This window comes from Pleurodeles waltl, chromosome 10 (genome assembly GCF_031143425.1).
Source record: "Pleurodeles waltl isolate 20211129_DDA chromosome 10, aPleWal1.hap1.20221129, whole genome shotgun sequence".
Lineage (NCBI taxonomy): Eukaryota > Metazoa > Chordata > Amphibia > Caudata > Salamandridae > Pleurodeles > Pleurodeles waltl.
This window is the reverse complement of record NC_090449.1, coordinates 502,825,004-502,846,803: the sequence shown is the minus strand read 5'-3', so window position 1 is coordinate 502,846,803 and position 21,800 is coordinate 502,825,004. Positions and strand designations below refer to the sequence as shown.

The following is a 21,800-nucleotide window of genomic DNA, read 5'->3' as shown; positions in this document are numbered from 1 at the left end:
TCAAAGTCTGCATATAGGCCTTATTTCTCCATGCGAAATGGTGAGCATAAGGAGGGATTTGTTCTTATTGATTAGTGTTTCTGGAAATTATTTTTCTCTATTTCACCTCAAGGAAAGATATATCCCCTTTGAAAGGAAGCACAATTTAACCTTTTATTACAAATCATGTTTCAACCCTGTCGCTGTTTCCTTATGTAGACTGTTTGTGCCTTATGATAGTCATACACAATGGCACATTAGATCTTCTCTCATCACGCAAACAAGTTAATGCAAATTAGAACAAAGCTGTATATGTCACACTGGTGTCCCAAAATGATTTATGTAGAATTCTCTTCTTTTACATACCTGTATGCTGACATGCCTGCCGTTCTGTGGCACTCTAGCCCAAAAAATACCATGTCGTTATAACTTGTAAACTCCATTTTGCACTCTTATCTTTCCCCTCTCTTACTGCTTGTGTTCTTGATGATACTCAGTATACCAGTGTCCCTGCAAATTCAGTTAGCCTAAATATTTTATTATTCCTTTTGATGTTTTTGAAAAAAACAGTTTGTCATACATGTACTTTTCTTAACTTTAGTTGAACCTGCCTATTCCTCTTTCCCTAGGAGCCCCCCTTGTGAAGCCGCTGCCTGTAAATCCCACAGACCCTGCTGTGACCGGCCCTGATATCTTTTCAAAGTTGGTGCCAATGGCTGCTCATGAGGCTTCCTCCTTGTACAGGTGAATGAAAGAACCCTGCTCAAGGGCTCGGGTGGTACTTTAAAGTACTTTACCCAACTTTGATAGCTTAGGCAATTTGGGTATAGGTTAAAGTAATACATATATTGAGGATAGGTATGAGACAAAGTAGCTTTCATCAACAGCTTCTGGTTCTTCATACCCATCTAATTGTTACTTATAAATCAACTTTGTGCTTTCACAATGTCCCTATTAGAACGCTTTGCATAACATGCACATAAGTTTGGCTGCAAGGGAAAGGCCTTTTAGTCATGCATGATATTAGTAGTGCATGTTTGTTCATAAAACTTGTTGTAAATATTTCACTGTGATATCTCTAAAAGCCTGAAAGGGAATTTGCTATCATGGGGTGCGCGTGCAGAGCCCTCTAGCCACCGCAAAGAATCCCAATACAGACCACTTACCGTTCTCGCCAAATCTCTTCCTATTGATTTTAAATTGCCAAATAATGTAGCTTTGACAGTTACATCTTCTCACAGATTTCTCACCTCATGAATTTCCTTCTGGTGCCAGATTAGACCCAGAAACATTTTACCCAGCTGATAACTCTTCACCATCACTGGGTAGCACCATGCAATTTCGCATACCCTGGGTGTAATGATGCGGGACACATATAAGTCATCAGTAGGCATGCTTGCATTAGTTTTGGCTTTCCGACCTCATCAATACAGATCCACAGCTCCTGTTGTTGCTTCACTGATGAAATTCCTCAGCTTTTCACAGCGATTAGATCAAATGTCTCTTCCTAAGATTTTGGGGTTTAAACCTGGTCTCCTGTACCTTAAGAAGATGTCCATATCTGACCCACTAAACTTCTGCATATGGTGTCTAGGATATAAATAGAGCCTGTTCTGGGATGTGCTCAAAATCAGTAAGAAATGGAAGCCATATTTTTAGTGTCTAAGGCCCGCAGGGACAATCCAAATCCAGCCCTCACCCCTAAAAGCAAGCCTCTCTGACAGGGAATGATGTTCCCCTAGATCTTCCCACAAAAAAGTAGAAAGTGGTGCTGTTCCTCTCCTATGGAATTTCAGAGACTTTGAGCTTTCCCCTAATGTCTGTCCCTTCCTTATCATCTGAGCTGATTCCTCATTTGGGGAGAGGGTATGACGTTGTGGCCATAGCTGTTGACTTTGGTAGTGGTGAAACAGGTTTGTGTCCTGGTGTAGGCTCACATCCTCTGATTCTGGGTAAATCACTTAACCTTCCCGTGCCAATTTTTTTTATCTGACCTTGTGTAATATGACTGATGCTCATGTAAAGTGCTCCAGTGCCCTTGTCCTGGGTTCACACTATTTAAAACTTCAAAGAAAAGATGAGTCAAGAATTTGACTGAATCGACCGACTCAGTTCAGGTCAATGCCTTCCAGCAGGACTTGCTGGACAATTCCAGGGGGGACCCCTTTTACCCTCTCGGCCACTCTCTAGGACTGGGCTCACTCCTGAGGATTTGATGATTGTGCTGGCCTTAATACTGTCGGACAGTCTGGCTCAACAGGCTTTTGCCTGTTTGCTGCTACTGAGGAGGTCAGTGCCATTCAAGGCCCTGTGTGTTTGGCATCACTTACAGTGCCATCACCGGCACCTCCCTATGAGACAATTTTAGCACCACTTAGTCCTTTGAACTCGGCTGATACACATGTGGCAAAAGACAATATCCATGCCTGCTTCGTGGGCAAACCTCTGGCAGAGTACCTCAATAGGCACAGTATGGATGAAATTAGGATACATTTGCCACACCTAATGAAGACTATGGCAACAATGAAGATGAGTAGCAGAGACTGACAAATCCATTCCCAATTAAAATGCAAATGCTGACTTCCATCTGGATTAAGAAAATACAGTTGGTCCCAGCACATCTCCAGAAGGAGACCTCTTTTAGCCCCAGACATCCTTCAAAAAATTGCCCTCCTTCGCTTTGGTGGTACTAAAAGCACCTCTGAAACTGGAATTGACCTTGCCAAACAGAGGAAGAAATCTAACATTTTAACCAAAATTCTGCAGACTTCCTATGCTGTTTTAAGAATCTCTGCTGCTTAACGAATCTCTCTTGCAGCTTGTGGTTGCTGCTTGGGAGGGGCCCTTTTGGGGCCTAGTAGACCTCAGGCAAATTGAATGAAGAGACAGACTTGCACTTTGTGATCCACTGTTCCTGTCATTACATCCTTGTCTGGGGAGTCTGGCGGAGGAAACTTCTTCTGCTAATCAACCCACATGTTTTTCCTAGAGCCCTTCCAGAGAAAGAGGTTGGGCTCTATGGGCTAAAAAATTCTCATCTATGGCAACCTCGTTATTCATACTGCAAGTGCCATATGCCTTCATCCATGCTCTGTGGGAGCTGCTAAAAATGACATTTATCAGTCTCCCTAGCCATATGAAAAAGCCCAGTTCTTAACTATTTAAAAAGTTGGTCTTGATTTTGATGCTTCCAAAAACATCTTAACGCACGGTCTGGATTCTGTAGGAAAAGTTGCTCAACCCATGGCCATGACCATGGCTATCACCCTATGCCGAAATGCTTAGATATATTCCACTGGCTTTTTTGGGAGAAGTTCAAGTGACCCTCATGGACGTGTCCCTCTGAAGGTGAGCAGCTATTAGGAATGAAGGCTGTCTCCTTGAGAACGTCAAATACAGCAGAGCCATGGCATCCTCTCACTGGGTCTGACCTCCATGGCAAAAGAGTTCCAAAAATGTAAGCGCTAGTCTATGGCACTAGAGTCCTATCATCATTAACAGTCACAGCCGGGCCAAACACTCCAGTATACGTATCATTCTCTTCAGGGCAGAGATGGATCTTAGAAAATGCTATCACTGGCAACTCTGGCAGCCCCATTCTCTGCCTCCCCACCCCCTTAAACCACTAGGTGGTTTGGGGTTGATAGCACCCTTGTATGAAAAGGGCCCTCTGTTCTTCTCCATTTTCTTCTTAGTTCAAAGAAGACCCATCCTGGACCTTCAGGTTTTGAACTTGTTTATTCAACATTTACAGTGCTGTCTTTGAACCTAGTTTTGTAGGTTTTTATTGCGACTGATGTTGAATGAGGGCCCTTCAGTGGTGCCTGAAGAAACAATGGCTCCTGGATCAAGGGAGCCCTTTAACTTAGGTGCAGGTCTATAATACTGTCATTCCAGATCTGCACTGGTGGACATGCACCTTGAGTCTTTTAGTGGGTTGCCCCTTCAGTACCCCTCCCCCTTCACCCACAGCCCCCTTGTAGGCTATCATAGTTACTAAGCTTCCTCTTGGCCTGGGTGCTCACTTGGAGGCAGTTAGTCTGTCTTGTCATACGAGCCTTCCTCCATTCTGTCTCAGAGAACATAGTTCAAGTTCTGTTGGATAACACAGCCCTCATTTGTTATATGAGCAAAAAGGTCAGCGTTGGGTATTGGACGTTGTAGTGGGAGTACATCTTCCTGTCAGCCCATTGTGTGAGCACCCTCAACAAGAGGGCAGATGCCCTGATAGTCTCTCCATAAAGGACTCAGATTGCAAACTTCTTCTCAAAGTGATAAAAATGATCTTCTTCAGATTAGGGTGTCTATCCTTGGATTTCTCTGCCACGGCACAAAACTGAAATTGTCCTCAGGTTTGTGCCATTAACCATTTGAGTATTTCCCTGGGGTTGCCTTCAGGTTAATTTGGTTATGAGGCCTGCTTTATGCATTCCCACTGATCCTGTTTCTGTTAAAGGTTCTAGTGAAGGTGCAAGAGAGTAGAGGATAATTTATCCTGATCAACCAGACTGGGTGTGAATACTTTTGCACAGCGGTCTGTGAAACTTAGCACTGTTCCCTTTTTCACAGGGTGGACCTGCTTTCACAGTTGCTTGATTTTGTCTTCCACCCAAGTCATCTAAACTCAGTCTACGATTGAGCCATGCCAGCTACAAGCCTTCTGTTTGCAAAAGTCATCTTGCTCCCTAGTAACCCACAAGGAAATTCTATTCAGCACCAAGAGACCTGTGGTTGGTAGTTCACAATATATATTGCGGGTAGCTTCAATAAGTTAAAAAGAGGGTCGTAACATACTGCCTGTTATCCCAGCACACAGTTTGCCCCAAAGCATTATGATAAATGAAGTGCATGATAACACTTACTTCAGTGACAGTCATTAGATTTTCACCCTTGTTGGTGCAGCCAGTGCTTTGTATCTCTAGACACGTGTTTCGGGATAGTTGTCCTTCTTCCATGGAGAGCAGCACTTAGTTTACCTAAAGACTGTCACGGAAGTAAGTATTGTTATGCACTGCGGTTTACCATGATGCATTAGTGCAAAGTGAGTGCTGGGATGTGAGGCAGTGTGCTCTTACCATCTTTTTGCTTAAATACGTTTGTTCCTTAGTGTAAGTCATAAGGTCTGAACTCCCTTTTAGTCCTGCCTTTCTGACACTATATGCTTCATAATCTCTTTTGCCCTGCAGGGCCTTACAGTGGCATTTGTTTCACTGTCCGGCCTACTTTATTTAAGTATCCACTAGTGACACATTTTCTGTAAATTCTACTCTGCCTTTTTATTCGATCACAGTTACTTGTTTCACACTGGGATTTGAATCTTAACATTCTGCATGGCATCTCCATTCTGAGGAATACTTCGAACTGCAGATGCATCACCTGTTGAATAGCCCTAGGCACCAGGCTGGATATAGATTTTTTCCTGCAACAGCTCTTTGATGCTGATGGGTGGCATTCTCAGACTCCCATCATTTTTGTCGCACCTCTGGAGGCAGTGTTGCAGAGCAGTATAAAGGCGCCACACCTGCACGCTGCTGTCAATTTGGTTTTTTTTCTGACTCCTTCGATGCAGATTTGGATCTCTGTTTCCAAACTTTTCTTTGGTATTCACCGACTCTGAGTTGACTTTTACAGAGGACAGAGTGCTAAAGGAAAATGTCTCCTCTGAAGACTACAGGTTTTATACTTTGCAGTGCCTACAGGAAGCAGATATCACAGGTCCGCAAGACTTCTGCTTTCCTTCTTAGGCTCCGAGCATGATTTAAAGCCCTGCCTTCGGTGCTCCCTGATGTGCTCCAGAACTGTCAGGGAGCGTGAAACAAAGCTGTGTCGCTGAATTCAAGAATTGAAGCTGGTCTTGTTTGAAGTCCTGGGCCTTCTCCAAGTTTTAATCGCAGATCAGATCCCCGTTCTCTTGCTAATGCAAGATAACATTGAAAATCAAATGTCTGTGCAAGCACCACCCCCTATCCTGCGGTATATGTTCCACAGGGAGGTTGTTCATCTATTTGTTTTTTTTATTTTTGGAGAGTAATAGAGCTCATACTTGCCCTGAAAATATCTGAGCACTTTACAGAATTTGCCCAGCAACATCTACAAGGAATACATAGGAGAAAATACTGGGTAACAAAATATACAATTAGATGGTATGGTAGATGGAAAATATAGTTCAGTGGTAGTGATGGTAAGTTATTACATTGGAAGGAGGAGTATATCCACAGTTATTTCTAGAGGTTGAGATGTTCAGGCTTTTTAAAGGTTGAGGGGAAGATGTTGGTTATTTTTGGATGGAGGGTTTAGGTATTTGTTGAGAAGTAGTCTAAGGCTTTTTCTGAAGTGTAGGAGAGATTGAGTGTTACATAGGTCCTGCAGCAGAGCATTCCAAATTCTTGACGCATTCACAGAAAATGAGCAGCTGAGTGATTTTTCTTTCTTTCTTAAATTTAGTTGGAGTCAATAGTAGAGTGTTTGAGCTTCGTGAAGGCCTCTCTTGGCCAGCTTTAGATGGATTGTTTGCGAGGTAGTTAGGTTTTTCAGTGTAGAGAGCTTTGGGAGTTATGCAAGCCATTTTGAATAAGCTTCTCACTTCGTACTTCACTGGTAGCCAGATGAGGTTTTTTTTTTTTTTAAAGTGTGAGAGTGTTGTGATCATAGCAACTCTCTCCGGAGAGGAGTCTAGCCGCTGAGTTGAGTGTGGATTTCATGGGTATGAGGTAGATTTTTGAGGCAGAGGACATTGTTCGGTTACCGTAGTCCTCCCTGGAGAGGACTAGTGAGTGCTCTATAGTCTTTAGGTTTTCGGGAGGGAGAGGAGTAGGGTAGAGGGGTTTGAGATATATATATATGTTCGATGGCATGTGTAGCTGCAGATACACATGCTGTGCATTAGTCTGCCATCTAGTGTTGGGCTCGGAGTTTTACAAGTTGTTTTTCTTCGAAGAAGTCTTTTTTTGAGTCACGGGATCGAGTGACTCCTCCTCCTTTTCGGTTCCATTGCGCATGGGCATCGACTCTATTGTTAGATTGTTTTGTTTCTGCCATCGGGTTCGGACGTGTTTTCTCTCGCTCCGAGATTTTGATTCGGAAAACTTTGCAAAACTTTCTTTCCGTCGGTATTGTATCGGTCGGGTTAATATTCTTCCATCGACACAGCAGCACTGTCCAGAAACAACTTTGTTCGCCCTTCGGGGCACGCGTGCCCAACTTGGGCCTATTCGGCCCGACCGCGTGGAGAGCCTCATGGATCAGACTCCATTCCGATTTTTCCTTCGGTGCCATGCGAAGTACCCATATACAGACCTGCATCTGGTTTGCAACCTCTGCCTTTCTCCAGAGCATCAGGAGGAAAACTGCGAGGCCTGTTGATCCTTCCGATCGAAAAAGACTTTAAGAGACAGAAGAGCAAGAAGGCTCGAAATGGCATTGAAGAGTGGAGAACATTTCGACGTACAGGAAGAAGAACTACTGCAGACAGCGGTCTCAGTCTGAGATTCGGTTTTAGAACAGGACTCTGAGGGAGACAGACTCGTCACAGCCGGCCAGCATGTGAGTACGTCTGCCCCAGCACCCTCACAAAAGAAAAAACAAAAGGCCTTGGGTACGCCACTGCTGGAAGGCCATGGCTTGGCCCAAAAAAAGACTGTCAGTGACCAACCCTCCACTTCGGCACCGAAAAAGGCCACCCCTCTGAAAACCTCGGAGTCACCAAAAATCTATGTTTCCAACTTCAGTAAAAGCCAAATTTCGGAGTCGAAAATAAGAAAAACTGTTTCGGAGCCGAGACCTTCCTCAACCTTTTCGATCCCGAAAAAACACACTTCGGAGCCAAAAAAGCAAACCTATACAGAGGAACACAGACTTTCTAAGAGACTTAAAGCCACAAAACCTCTATGGAGGAGTCAGAAATAGAACCAATACTTCAAATTATGGATGAGAGGCAATCCAGGATCCACAAGGAAACCGGGAGAATTGTCACAACAACTCCTTTAAAAACATAGAGGAAGCTAGCATTTCAAGAGGAATTGGACACTATGCAGCCTCCAGCTAACGTGCCAAAGCAGAAAGAGAAGCCAGCACCTCCTCAGTCTCCTCCTCCTCATTCTCCGCACCTGCTGACCTCTCCTCACACCAGCCCTACACCAATGCAGTCGCCACCCCATTCATGTGATTAACAACAGGACACTGTTGATCCATGGGATCTTTATGACCCTGATCCCATCCCAAGCCATGATCCAGACAGCTATCCCTCTAAACCATCACCACCTGAGGATACTACTGTATATAACCAGGTCATAGCTAGGGCTGCGGCCTATTATGGGGTTACAATGCATACAGAACCATTAGAAGAGGATTTTTTATTCAACACATTATCCTCAACTCATTTTAGGTACCAATGCCTCCCTATGCTCCCAGGCATAATAAAACATGCAGGTCAGATTTTTAATGAGCCAGTGAAAGCACACATTATAACACCTAGAATAGAAAAGAAGTACAAACCTGCACCTTCTGACCTTGATTATGTCACCCATAAGGTACCACCTGATTCTATTGTGGTTAGTGCTGCCAGGAAGAGAGCAAATAGTCAGTCCTCAGGAGATGCACCCCTTCCTGATGAGGAAAGCAGGAAATTCGATGCTGTAGGGAAAAGGGTTGCGTCCCAAGCGGCAAACCAATGGAGGATAGCAAACTCACAGGCGCTACTAGCTCGTTATGATAGAGCCCACTGGAACCAGATGCGAAATTTAATACAGCATCTCCCCAAAGAACACCAGAAAAGAGCTCAACAGGTAGTTGAGGAAGGGCAAGCTATCACAAATAACCAGATAAGATCTGCTCTAGATGAAGCAGATACCACTGCAAGGACAGCAGTCACTATCCGCTGACAGGCATGGCTCCGATCTTCTGGATTCAAGCCAGAAATTCAACAGGCTGTATTAAACATGCCCTTCGATTTAAAAATAAATAAATATATATATATATTTTTGGCCCAGAGGTAGACACAGCAATAGAAAAGCTACGAAAGGACTCCAACACAGCTAAAGCAATGGGTGCACTCTATTCTACACCATATAGAGGGTCATTTAGTAAACCTCAGTTTTGAGGTGGTTTCAGACCACAGCTCTGAGTCATCAACCTCCCAAACAAAACCAGCCTACCAAACACAATACCAACGAGGTAGTTTTAGAGGCACATATGGAGGACAGTATTCCAGAAATAAGGGAAAATTCCAGACCTCTAAGCAGCCTGCAACACACCCAAAACAGTGACTGATCTCACTCCCTTACACTCCTCTCCTGTAGGGGGAAGACTACAACAGTTCCACATACATTGGCAAAATATTACCACAGACAACTGGGTGCTATCAATTATCCGCAATGGTTATTGCCTAGAATTGATGAACACTCCTCCAACTATTCCCCCAAGGTTCCGCAAACTAACCACAGAACACACAATTCTGTTACAAGAAGAGGTCCAGTCTCTACTACTCAAACAAGCAATAGAGTTAGTTCCACAATCTCAGATAGGAACAGGAGTTTGACTATACTTTCTTATTCCCAAAACAGATGGCACCCTCAGGCCAATATTAGACCTCAGACCCCTCAATCTTTACATCCTGTCAGAACATTTTCACATAGTAACTTTACAGGATGTCATCCCACTACTACAAAAACAAGATTTCATGACAGCCTTAGACCTCAAGGATGCGTATTTTCACATACCCATCCATCCTGCTCACAGAAAATACCTCAGATTTGTCATTCAGGGAAAACACTACCAATTCTAAGTGTTACCCTTTTGAATAACAACAGCACCAAGGGTATTCAGAAAGTGCTTGGCAGTAGTGACAGCCTACCTAAAAATATAACATATACATGGTCACAGGCACACAGTCAACTTCAAGATCTAGTGCTGATAGACCGCCAAACATATATGTCCCTTCAGTGGTGGAAGTCTACCAATCTAATCAAGGGGCGGTCATTTCAAGACCCCGTGCCTCAGACCATAATTACAACAGATGCATCAGTGATTGGTTGGGGAGCTTACCTAAACAATCACAACATTCAAGGACAATGGGATGTCAAACAGAAACAGCTACTCCTAAACCACTTAGTTATTAGCTGTCTTTCCAGCACTCAAAGCTTTTCAACCTCTTCTCACACAGAAGATTGTCATGTTGTTTGTTTTGCTAAGAACAACCATGTATTTTCTCAACAGGGAGGGATACAATCATCCCAACTGTCCCTTCTAGCCCAAAACATTTGGAAATGGGCACTCCACAACCAAATTCATCTATTAGCACAGTACATCCCAGGGATAGACAATCAGTTAGCAGATATCCTCAGCAGAAATCACCAACAAAGTCACGAATGGGAGATTCATCCTCAAGTACTTCAAAAGTACTTTCAAAAGTGGGGACCACCAAACATGGACCTGTTCGCAACAAGCGAAAACACAAAATGCCAAAACTTTGCATCCAGACACCCACATCCCCTATCCAAGGGCAATGCTCTGTGGATCAATTGGTCAGGGATATTTGCGTACGCTTTTCCACCTCTCCCACTCCTTCCATTTCTAGTCAACAAGTTACGTCAAACTTCACTCAACATGATACTCATAGCAGCATCGTGGGCACATCAACCGTGGTACACAACATTACTAGATCTATCAGAAGCACCACACTCCAAACTCCCTTGTAGACCAGATCTATTGACACAAAACAGAGGTCTAATCAGACCTACAATTCCCAAAGCACTCAATATACCAATTTAGCTCCTGAGGTCATAGAGTTTGGATATTTACAACTCCCGTCAGAATGTATAGAAGTTATTAAACAAGCAAGAAAACACACTACTAGACATTGCTATGCAAACAAATGGAAAATATTTGTATATTCCTGTCAATCTAAAAATATAGACCCACTTACAGCATCCATACGTTATTTACTTAATTTGCAAAAATCAATTTTAGCATTTTCTTCAATAAAAATACATCTTACTGCTTTTTCTGCATATTTACAAAATATACAACATAGCTCTTTATTTAGAGTTCCTGTCATTAAAGCTTTCATGGAAGGCTTGAAACTCGTCATTCCACCCAGAACACCGCCAGTTCGATCTTGGAATCTAAATATAATGCTTACAAGGCTTATGGGACCACCATCTGAGCCAATGTACTCGTGTCAAATTCCATTTCTAACATGGAAAGTTGCCTTCCTTGTAGCAGTTACTTCTCTAAGAAGAGTAAGTGAAATCCAAGCCTTTACTCTTGAAAAACCTTTCTTCCAAGTACACAGACATAAAGTTGTACTAAGAAAATATCCAAAATTTCTACCAAAAGTTGTATCACCTTTTTATATTAATCAAACAGTGGAACTGCCAGTCTCCTTTCCACAGCCAGATTCTGTGGCAGAAAGAGCTTTACATACATTAGACATCAAAAGAGCTTTGGTGTACTATATAGACAGAACTAAACCATTTAGAAAGACTAAACAACTATTTGTAGCTTTCCAAAAAACACATACAGGCAATCCTATATCAAAACAAGGTTTAGCAAGATGGATTGTAAGGTGCATACAAACATGACATGCTATATCAAAGCAAAAAGACAACTTTTAGTTACTCCCAAAGCACATTCTACACGAAAGAAAGGTGCAACAATGGCATATTTAGGGAATATACCAATGGCTGAAATATATAAAGCAGCTACATGGTCAACACCACATACATTCACTAAACACTACTGTGTAGACGTATTGTCACAACAACAAGCCACAGTAGGTCAAGCTGTTCTAAGAATATTATTTCAAACAACTTCAACTCCTACAGGCTAGCCACTGCTATTTTTGGGAGGACAAACTGCTTTGTAGTCTATGCACAGTATGTGTATCTGCAGCTACACATGCCATTGAACGGAAAATGTCACTTACCCAGTGTACATCGGTTCGTGGCATGTTCTGATGCAGATCTGCGGAGAACCTCCCTCCTCCCCGGAAGCCTGTAATTGTTTAAGTTAATCATATTTGTATTTACATTTGCATGGACATCTCTTACTTTATACCTATTGTAGGAAGTTGGCTCTGTATGCACTATTTCAAAGTAAGGAATAGTATGCACAGAGTCCAAGGGTTCCCCTTAGAGGTAAGATAGTGGCAAAAAGAGATAATACTAATGCTCTATTTTGTGGTAGTGTGGTCGAGCAGTAGGCTTATCAAAGGAGTAGTGTTAAGCATTTGTTGTTCATACACACAGGCAATAAATGAGGAACACACACTCAGAGACAACTCCAGCCAATAGGTTTTGTTATAGAAAAATATCTTTTCTTAGTTTATTTTAAGAACCACAGGTTCAAATTCTACATGTAATATCTCATTTGAAAGGTATTGCAGGTAAGTACTTTAGGAACATTGAATCATTACATTAGCATGTATACTTTTTACATAAAACACAATAAGCTGTTTTAAAAGTGGACACTTAGTGCAATTTTCACAGTTCCTGGGGGAAGTAAAGTATTGTTAGGTTTCACAGGTAAGTAAGTCACTTACAGGTTTCAGTTTTTGGTCCAAGGTAGCCCACCGTTGGGGGTTCCGAGCAACCCCAAAGTTACCACACCAGCAGCTCAGGGCCGGTCAGGTGCAGAGGTCAAAGAGGTGCCCAAAACACATAGGCTTCAATGGAGAGAGGGGGGTGCCCCGGTTCTGGTCTGCCAGCAGGTAAGTACCCGCGTCTTCCGAGGGCAGACCAGGGGGGTTTTGTAGGGCACCGGGGGGGACACAAGTCCACACAAAAAGTACACCCTCAGCGGCACTGGGGCGGCCGGGTGCAGTGTAGAAACAAGCGTCGGGTTTTCAATGGTTTCTTATGAGAGATCAAGGGATCTCTTCAGCGTTGCAGGCAGGCAAGGCGGGGGGGGGGGCTCCTCGGGGTAGCCACCACCTGGGCAAGGGAGAGGGCCTCCTGGGGGTCACTCCTGCACAGGAGTTCCGTTTCTTTAGGTGCTGGGGGCTGCGGGTGCAGGGTCCTTTCCAGCCGTCGGGAAATGGAGTTCAGGCAGTCGCGGTCAGGGGCAGCCTCGGGATTCCCTCTGCAGGCGTCGCTGTGGGGGCTCAGGGGGGACAACTTTGGTTACTCACGGACTCGGAGTCGCCGGAGGGTCCTCCCTGAGGTGTTGGTTCTCCACCAGTCGAGTCTGGGTCGCCGGGTGCAGTGTTGCAAGTCTCACACTTCTTGCGGGGAGTTGCAGGGGTCTTTAAATCTGCTTCTTCGAAACAAAGTTGCAGTCTTTCTGATGGATACAACTACCTGTGGATTCCTCACCTCATGAATACTCCCATGGCGCCAGCATTCGACGGAAATCTTCTTACTAGTCTCTGCACGTCGACGAGGACGTCACTGTCGCCCACGCGACGCCGTCTGACGTCATACAGGCAATAAGAGGTCCTCGACGACGTGCGGACGTCAGTTCCCTTTTTTCCGTGCATTCGAAACGGTTATCTTCGAGGGAGCAACTGTTACTCTTGCGGTTACAGTGTATATCTTGCTGCGTAGTCTTTCGCTGTGGAAATAATGTCGCAGAGAAAGTCTGGATTTAAGCCTTGTCGTGAGTGTGGAGGCAAGATGTCGGTGACGGATCCTCATTCCGATTGCCTTTGGTGTTTGAGCTCCGACCACGACGTCTCGACTTGTGATTCATGTCAGCACATGAATCCAAAGGCTCTTAAAGAACGTGAGGCGAAGCTGTTTATGGCCAAGTCAAAGGAGAAGCATCACAAGAAGTCTTCTCCAAGACATCGGCGTCATCGAGACTCCCGGCGCCGTAGAGAATCTCGGCGTCATTCAAGGGAGGCTCGTTCCAGGTCTCCGGATCGGCGCCGAAGAACATGGGAGGTCAGCCCCACGGTTACGCCGCATCCTTCGACGCCGTTGCCTTCTCCAGCGTCTCCAACTTCACCTGGACAGGCGTCGGTGATTGAGGTATTGGAGCCTCAAGTGTTTTCTCCGGCGCAGACGCCGAGGCCGGCGTCGGGGTCGCCTCCGAGACAGGCACCCCAGTATCCGGCTTTTCCCACCCCTGGAGCCGATAGTTCCGCATTCTTGAATGCGATGTATGCCATCAACCTGCCTCTTCCCATCCCTATAGATCTTTTAGGGGGAGAGGTAGGGTCCGCACCAGAGGAGCCTCTCAGCAGCACTCTGCCTCTTCCTCATCCTCTGGCGGGGTGCAGCAGGGGAAGCAGCCTTAGGCTTCCACCATTCCCAACTCACGCCTCTCCTGTAGGGGGAAGATTACAGCATTTTCTCACCAAATGGGAGACTGTTACGTCGGACAATTGGGTTCTCAGTGTTGTGGGAAAAGGCTACACCCTTCCTTTTCGGGAGTTTCCGCCCCTCATCCCGCCCCGCCCTTCGTATTGTTCACAAGAACACCTCCTGTTGCTAGAACAGGAGGTAGAAGTCCTCCTTTTAAAGGGCGCGGTGGAGTTGGTCCCGGAGCAGGAAAGGGGTCAAGGAGTTTACTCAAGGTATTTCCTGATTCCCAAGAAGGATGGTCGTTTGAGACCAATTCTGGACCTGAGGATCTTGAATTGGTTCCTCAAGCAGGAAAAGTTCAAGATGCTGACCCTAGCACAGGTGCTTTTGGCGTTGAACATGGAAGACTGGATGGTGTCTGTCGACTTGCAGGATGCTTACTTTCATATCCCGATACTCAAGTCACACAGGAAGTATCTCCGGTTTGTGGTGGGATCGCAACACTATCAGTTTGCGGTCCTTCCGTTTGGTCTTACTTCAGCACCTCGAGTCTTCACGAAGGTGATGTCGGTGGTTGCGGCAGAGCTCAGAAGGAAGGGGATAGCAGTATTCCCTTACTTGGACGACTGGTTGATCAAAGCCAAGTCCCCGGAGCTTGTGTTGCGTCATCTGCAGTCAACAACCCAGTTGTTGTTCGACCTGGGTTTTTCGGTGAACGAGCCCAAATCTCACCTAGAGCCCTCTCAGCGCCTCCTGTTCATAGGGGCAGTACTGGATACAACATTGGGTCGGGCCTTTCCTCCGCCTCAGCGGATTCAAGATATTCAGGATTTGGTTCCAATGTTTCGAAATGGAGCGGTAGTTCCAGTCCTCAAGGTCCTTCGTCTGCTCGGTCTTTTTGCCTCCTGCATTCTGTTGGTCACGCATGCTCGCTGGCACATGAGGGCTCTTCAGTGGTGCCTCCGAAGGCAGTGGTCTCAACACAGAGGGGATCTAGAGGGTACTGTCAAGATCTCCAGAGATGCTGCTGTGGATTTGAAGTGGTGGATTGTAAGCAACAATCTTTCGCAAGGAAAGCCGTTCCAGCAGTCGCCACCAGTGGCCACAGTCATAACGGATGCTTCCACTCTAGGGTGGGGAGCTCATCTGGGGGATCTGGAGATCAAAGGTCTTTGGTCTCCAGAGGAACAGATTTTTCACATCAATCGGTTAGAATTACGGGCTGTACGTCTGGCTCTCAAGGCCTTCCTCCCTTCCCTTCGTGGTCAGTCGGTACAGGTCCTAACGGACAATACTACCACGATGTGGTACATAAACAAGCAGGGAGGAGTGGGGTCGTACCTTCTCTGCAGAGAAGCTCTTCGACTATGGTCCTGGGCAAAGGACCATCTGATTTGCTTGATAGCAAACCATCTGGCCGGAGTTTTGAACGTGCGTGCGGACAGTCTGTCGCCACTTCTCAGCAGACCACGAGTGGCGTCTCCATCCAGATCAAGTCCGTTTAATCTTCCAGAGGTGGGGGTTTCCTCGGGTAGATCTGTTCGCCACTCGAGAGAACGCGCATTGTCCGTTGTTCTGCAGCCTTCAGTATCCGATGCAGGAAGCGTTGGGGGACGCGTTTCAAATGACCTGGTGCGGCCAGTTGCTTTACGCGTTTCCTCCCATACCCTTGATTCCTCGAGTATTGAGGAAGATTCGCCAAGACCGGGCTCTAGTAATCTTAATAGCTCCGGATTGGCCAAGGAGGGTGTGGTACTCCGACCTTCTCCAACTCTCAATGTGCCCGCCGCTCCGTCTCCCTTTCAGGGCAGACCTCCTCTCGCAGTCGCAGGGGCAGGTTCTACACCCCAAGCTCCAGAGTCTGCACCTACATGCCTGGAGATTGAACGGGGCAACCTGAGTTCCTTCTCTCTCCCGCCTGAGGTAGTGGATGTTATATTAGCGGCCAGGCGACACTCCACTAAATCTATCTACGCTAATAGGTGGTCTAAATTTGTTGCGTGGTGTGGAGAGAGGCAGATTGATCCTTTGCATGCTCATCTATCGGACATTTTGTCTTTTGCTCTATCTCTGGCGCAGAAAGGTTGTGCAGTGGCTACCATTAAAGGTTATTTATCGGCCTTGTCAGCCTTCTTATGTCTTCCAGACCAACCATCTTTATTTAAATCCCCTATTGTTATCAGATTCTTGAAAGGTCTTCTAAATCAATATCCTCCAAAGCCATTCGTTATGCCGCAATGGGATTTGTCCTTAGTCCTGACTTTCCTTATGGGGTCCCCTTTTGAACCTATGCATTCTTGCCCCTTGAGGTATTTGGTTTTAAAAACAGTCTTCCTGATAGCTATAACATCAGCAAGGAGAGTGAGTGAGTTGCAGGCCTTATCAGTAAAACCCCCTTATACAACTTTTTATGGGGATAAGGTGGTGTTGAGGACCAAGGCTGCTTTCCTCCCGAAGGTTGTTTCACCCTTCCATTTGGCTCAGGCAATTACTTTGTCCACGTTCTATCCTCCGCCTCATCCTTCCAAAGAGGAAGAAAGACTGCACCGTCTGGACCCAAAGAGAGCGTTGAGCTTCTTTATCGATAGAACAAAGGATTTCAGGCTGGAGGATCAGCTGTTTATTGGATACGTGGGCAAGAGGAGAGGAAAGGCAGTCCACAAGAGAACACTATCCAGGTGGGTTGTTCTTTGCATTAAAATATGTTACTCTTTGGCAAAGAAGGATCCTCCTGATGGCATTAGAGCTCATTCCACCAGAGCTAAGTCGGCCACTTCGGCCTTGGCCAGAGGTGTTCCTGTGGTCGACATCTGCAAGGCCGCAACTTGGTCGTCCCTTCACACTTTTGCAAAACATTACTGTTTGGATTCTGAGGTTAGAAGGGACGGCCATTTTGCACGGTCAGTGCTGCAGGATTTCTTGGTTTGACCATTTAGGCACCCACCGCCGGGCGTGGTACTGCTTTGGGACTCTATTCATGAGGTGAGGAATCCACAGGTAGTTGTATCCATCAGAAGAACGAGTTACTTACCTTCGGTAACGACTTTTCTGGTGGATACATTAGCTACCTGTGGATTCCTCACGGTCCCACCCGCCTCCCCGTTGCCTTTCTGGTCTTACCAAGTAATCCTTGAGTGCGCTCCTCTTGGTCTTTGAGGGTGCAATAGATGTATATATAATATATTTATATATATATATGTATATATGTATATATCTTTATGTATATACTTGGTGTGTGTATATATTTTAAAAGAGAGAGTTTTATATACATATATATGTACATAAAAAGATTTACAGTTATTCATACAATGTGGTGTATTTTTACAATATAATGGATGTTGCCTTGCTCTTTCATTGCATTGCCTGGTTGTTCTCATGCACGTAAAAAATGATTGGTACTGACGTCCGCACGTCGTCGAGGACCTCTTATTGCCTGTATGACGTCAGACGGCGTCGCGTGGGCGACAGTGACGTCCTCGTCGACGTGCAGAGACTAGTAAGAAGATTTCCGTCGAATGCTGGCGCCATGGGAGTATTCATGAGGTGAGGAATCCACAGGTAGCTAATGTATCCACCAGAAAAGTCGTTACCGAAGGTAAGTAACTCGTTCTTTTGGAGCAGTACCGCTGTCCTCTGGAGTTTCTTGGTCTCTTGGAAGCAGGGCAGTCCTCTGAGGATTCAGAGGTCACTGGTCCTGGAGAAAGCGTCGCTGGAGCAGGGTTCTTTAGAAGGCAGGAGACAGGCCGGTAGGACAGGGGCCAAAGCAGTTGGTGTCTTCTTTCTTCTTCTGCAGGGGTTTTCAGCTCAGCAGTCTTCTTCTTCGGTAAGTTGCAGGAATCTAAATTCTTAGGTTCAGGGGCGCCCTTAAATACTAAATTTAAGGGCGTGTTTAGGTCTGGGGGGTTAGTAGCCAATGGCTACTAGCCCTGAGGGTGAGTACACCCTCTTTGTGCCTCCTCCCAAGGGGAGGGGGTCACATCCCTAATCCTATTGGGGGAATCCTCCATCTGCAAGATGGAGGATTTCTAAAGTTGGAAGTTGGAGTCACTTCAGCTCAGGACACCTTAGGGGCTGTCCTGACTGGCCAGTGACTCCTCCTTGTTTTTCTCATTATTTTCTCCGGCCTTGCCGCCAAAAGTGGGGGCCGGGACCGGAGGGGGCGGGCAACTCCACTAGCTGGAGTGTCCTGCGGTGCTGGCACAAAGGGGTGAGCCTTTGAGGCTCACCGCCAGGTGTGACAGCTCCTGCCTGGGGGAGGTGTTAGCATCTCCACCCAGTGCAGGCTTTGTTACTGGCCTCAGAGTGACAAAGGCACTCTCCCCATGGGGCCAGCAACATGTCTCTAGTGTGGCAGGCTGCTGGAACCAGTCAGCCTACACAGATAGTTGGTTAAGGTTTCAGGGGGCACCTCTAAGGTGCCCTCTGGGGTGTATTTTACAATAAAATGTACACTGGTATCAGTGTGCATTTATTGTGCTGAGAAGTTTGATACCAAACTTCCCAGTTTTCAGTGTAGCCATTATGGTGCTGTGGAGTTCGTGTAAAACAGACTCCCAGACCATATACTCTTATGGCTACCCTGCACTTACAATGTCTAAGGTATTGCTTAGACACTGTAGGGGCACAGTGCTCATGCACTGGTGCCCTCACCTATGGTATAGTGCACCCTGCCTTAGGGCTGTAAGGCCTGCTAGAGGGGTGACTTATCTATACCTGCATAGGCAGTGAGAGGCTGGCATGGCACCCTGAGGGGAGTGCCATGTCGACTTACTCGTTTTGTTCTCACCAGTACACACAAGCTGGCAAGCAGGGTGTCTGTGCTGAGTGAGGGGTCTCCAGGGTGGCATAAGATATGCTGCAGCCCTTAGAGACCTTCCTTGGCATCAGGGCCCTTGGTACCAGGGGTACCACTTACAAGGGACTTATCTGGATGCCAGGGTGTGCCAATTGTGGAATCAAAAGTACAGGTTAGGGAAAGAACACTGATGCTGGGGCCTGGTTAGCAGGCCTCAGCACACCTTCAATTCAAAACATAGCATCAGCAAAGGCAAAAAGTCAGGGGGTAACCATGCCAAGGAGGCATTTCCTTACACAACCCCCCCCCCCAAACGAAAGAGGATGAGACTAACCTTTCCCAAGAGAGTCTTCATTTTCTAAGTGGAAGAACCTGGAAAGGCCATCTGCATTGGCATGGGCAGTCCCAGGTCTGTGTTCCACTATAAAGTCCATTCCCTGTAGGGAGATGGACCACCTCAATAGTTTTGGGTTTTCACCTTTCATTTGCATCAGCCATCTGAGAGGTCTGTGGTCAGTTTGAACTAGGAAGTGAGTACCAAAAAGGTATGGTCTCAGCTTCTTCAGGGACCAAACCACAGCAAAGGCCTCCCTCTCAATGGCACTCCAACGCTGCTCCCTGGGGAGTAACCTCCTGCTAATGAAAGCAACGGGCTGGTCAAGGCCATCATCATTTGTTTGGGACAAAACTGCCCCTATCCCATGTTCAGAGGCATCTGTCTGCACAATGAACTGCTTGGACTAATCTGGAGCTTTTAGAACTGGTGCTGTGCACATAGCTTGTTTCAGGGTGTCAAAGGCCTGTTGGCATTCTACAGTCCAGTTTACTTTCTTGGGCATTTTCTTGGAGATGAGTTCTGTGAGGGCTGTCACAATGGATCCATATCCCTTCACAAACCTCCTGTAGTACCCAGTCAAGCCAAGGAATGCCCTGACTTGAGTCTGGGTTTTTGGAGCTGCCCAGTCCAGAATAGTCTGGATCTTAGGCTGGAGTGGCTGAACTTGGCCTCCACCTACAAGGTGTCCCAAGTAAACCACAGTTCCCTGCCCTATCTGGCATTTGGATGCCTTGATAGAGAGGCCTGCAGATTGCAGGGCTTTCAAAACCTTCTTCAGGTGGACCAGGTGAATCCTGCCAGGTGGAGCTGAAGACCGCAATATCATCAAGATAAGCTGCACTAAAGGATTCCAATCCAGAAAGGACTTGATTCACCAACCTTTGGAAGGTGGCAGGGGCATTCTTTAAACCAAAGGGCATAACAGTGAACTGATAATGCCCATCAGGTGTGGAGAATGCTGTCTTTTCTTTTGCTCCAGGGGCCATTTTGATTTGCCAGTACCCTGCTGTTAAGTCAAAGGTACTTAAGAATTTGGCAGCCCCTAATTTGTCTATTAGCTCATCAGCTCTAGGAATGGGATGAGCATCTGTCTTGGTGACAGAGTTGAGACCTCTGTAGTCCACACAAAACCTCATCTCTCTCTTTCCTTCTTTGGTGTGAGGTTTGGGGACTAAGACCACTGGGCTAGCCCAGGGGCTGTCAGAGTACTCAATTACTCCCAATTCCAGCATCTTGTGGACTTCCACCTTGATGCTTTCCTTAACTTGATCAGACTGTCTGAAGATTCTGTTTTTGACAGACATGCTGTCTCCTGTGTCCACATCTTGGGTACACAGGTGTGTCTGACCAGGGGTTAGGGAAAAGAGCTCAGCAAACTGTTGTAGGACCTTCCTACAGTCAGCTTGCTGTTGGCCAGAGAGGGTGTCTGAATAGATCACTCCATCCACTGAGCCATCTTTAGGGTCTGATGAGAGGAGATCAGGGAGAGGCTCACTCTCAGCTTCTGGTCCTCATCTGTTACCATCAACAGATTTACATCAGCCCTGTCATGGAAGAGTTTTAGGCGGTTTACATGGATCACCCTCTTGGGGCTCCTGCTGGTGCCTAGGTCCGCCAGGTAGGTGACCTGACTCTTCTTTTCCAGGATTGGGTAAGTGCCACTCCATCTGTCCTGAAGTGCCCTGGGAGCCACAGGCTCCAAAACTTATACTTTCTTCCCTGGTTGGAATTCAACCAGTGCAGCCTTTTGGTCATACCAACACTTCTGGAGCTGTTGGCTGGCCTCAAGGTTTTTGCTTGCCTTTTCCATGTACTCTGCCATCCTTGAGCGAAGGCCAAGTACATAGTCCACTATGTCCTGTTTAGGCTCATGAAGAGGTCTCTCCCAGCCTTCTTTAACAAGAGCAAGTGGTCCCCTTACAGGGTGGCCAAACAGAAGTTCAAAGGGTGAGAATCCTACTCCCTTCTGAGGCACCTCTCTGTAAGCGAAAAGCAGACATGGCAGGAGGACATCCCATCTCCTTTTGAGTTTTTCTGGGAGCCCCATGATCATGCCCTTTAATGTCTTGTTGAATCTCTCAACAAGGCCATTAGTTTGTGGATGATATGGTGTAGTGAATTTATAAGTCACTCCACACTCATTCCACATGTGTTTTAGGTATGCTGACATGAAGTTGGTACCTCTGTCAGACACCACCTCCTTAGGGAAGCCCACTCTGGTAAAGATACCAATGAGGGCCTTGGCTACTGCAGGGGCAGTAGTCGGCCTAAGGGGAATAGCTTCAGGATACCTAGTAGCATGATCCACTACTACTAGGATGTACATATTTCCTGAGGCTGTGGGAGGTTCTAGTGGACCAACTATGTCCACACCCACTCTTTCAAAGGGGACCCCCACCACTGGAAGTGGAATGAGGGGGGCCTTTGGATGCCCACCTGTCTTACC

General features: G+C 46.2%; 1 protein-coding gene across 3 annotated transcripts in view; it reads left to right on the top strand.

Annotated features, from left to right (window-relative positions):
- The window catches only part of PTPN23 (protein tyrosine phosphatase non-receptor type 23), a 582,812-nt gene that overhangs the window by 229,029 nt on the left and 331,983 nt on the right, over positions 1-21,800 (top strand). For all 3 annotated transcript variants that reach the window (XM_069210890.1, XM_069210891.1, XM_069210892.1), the window contains one exon: positions 609-723. In XM_069210890.1, the coding sequence (XP_069066991.1) occupies positions 609-723 (115 nt within the window). The remainder of the gene's footprint in view (positions 1-608; positions 724-21,800) is intronic.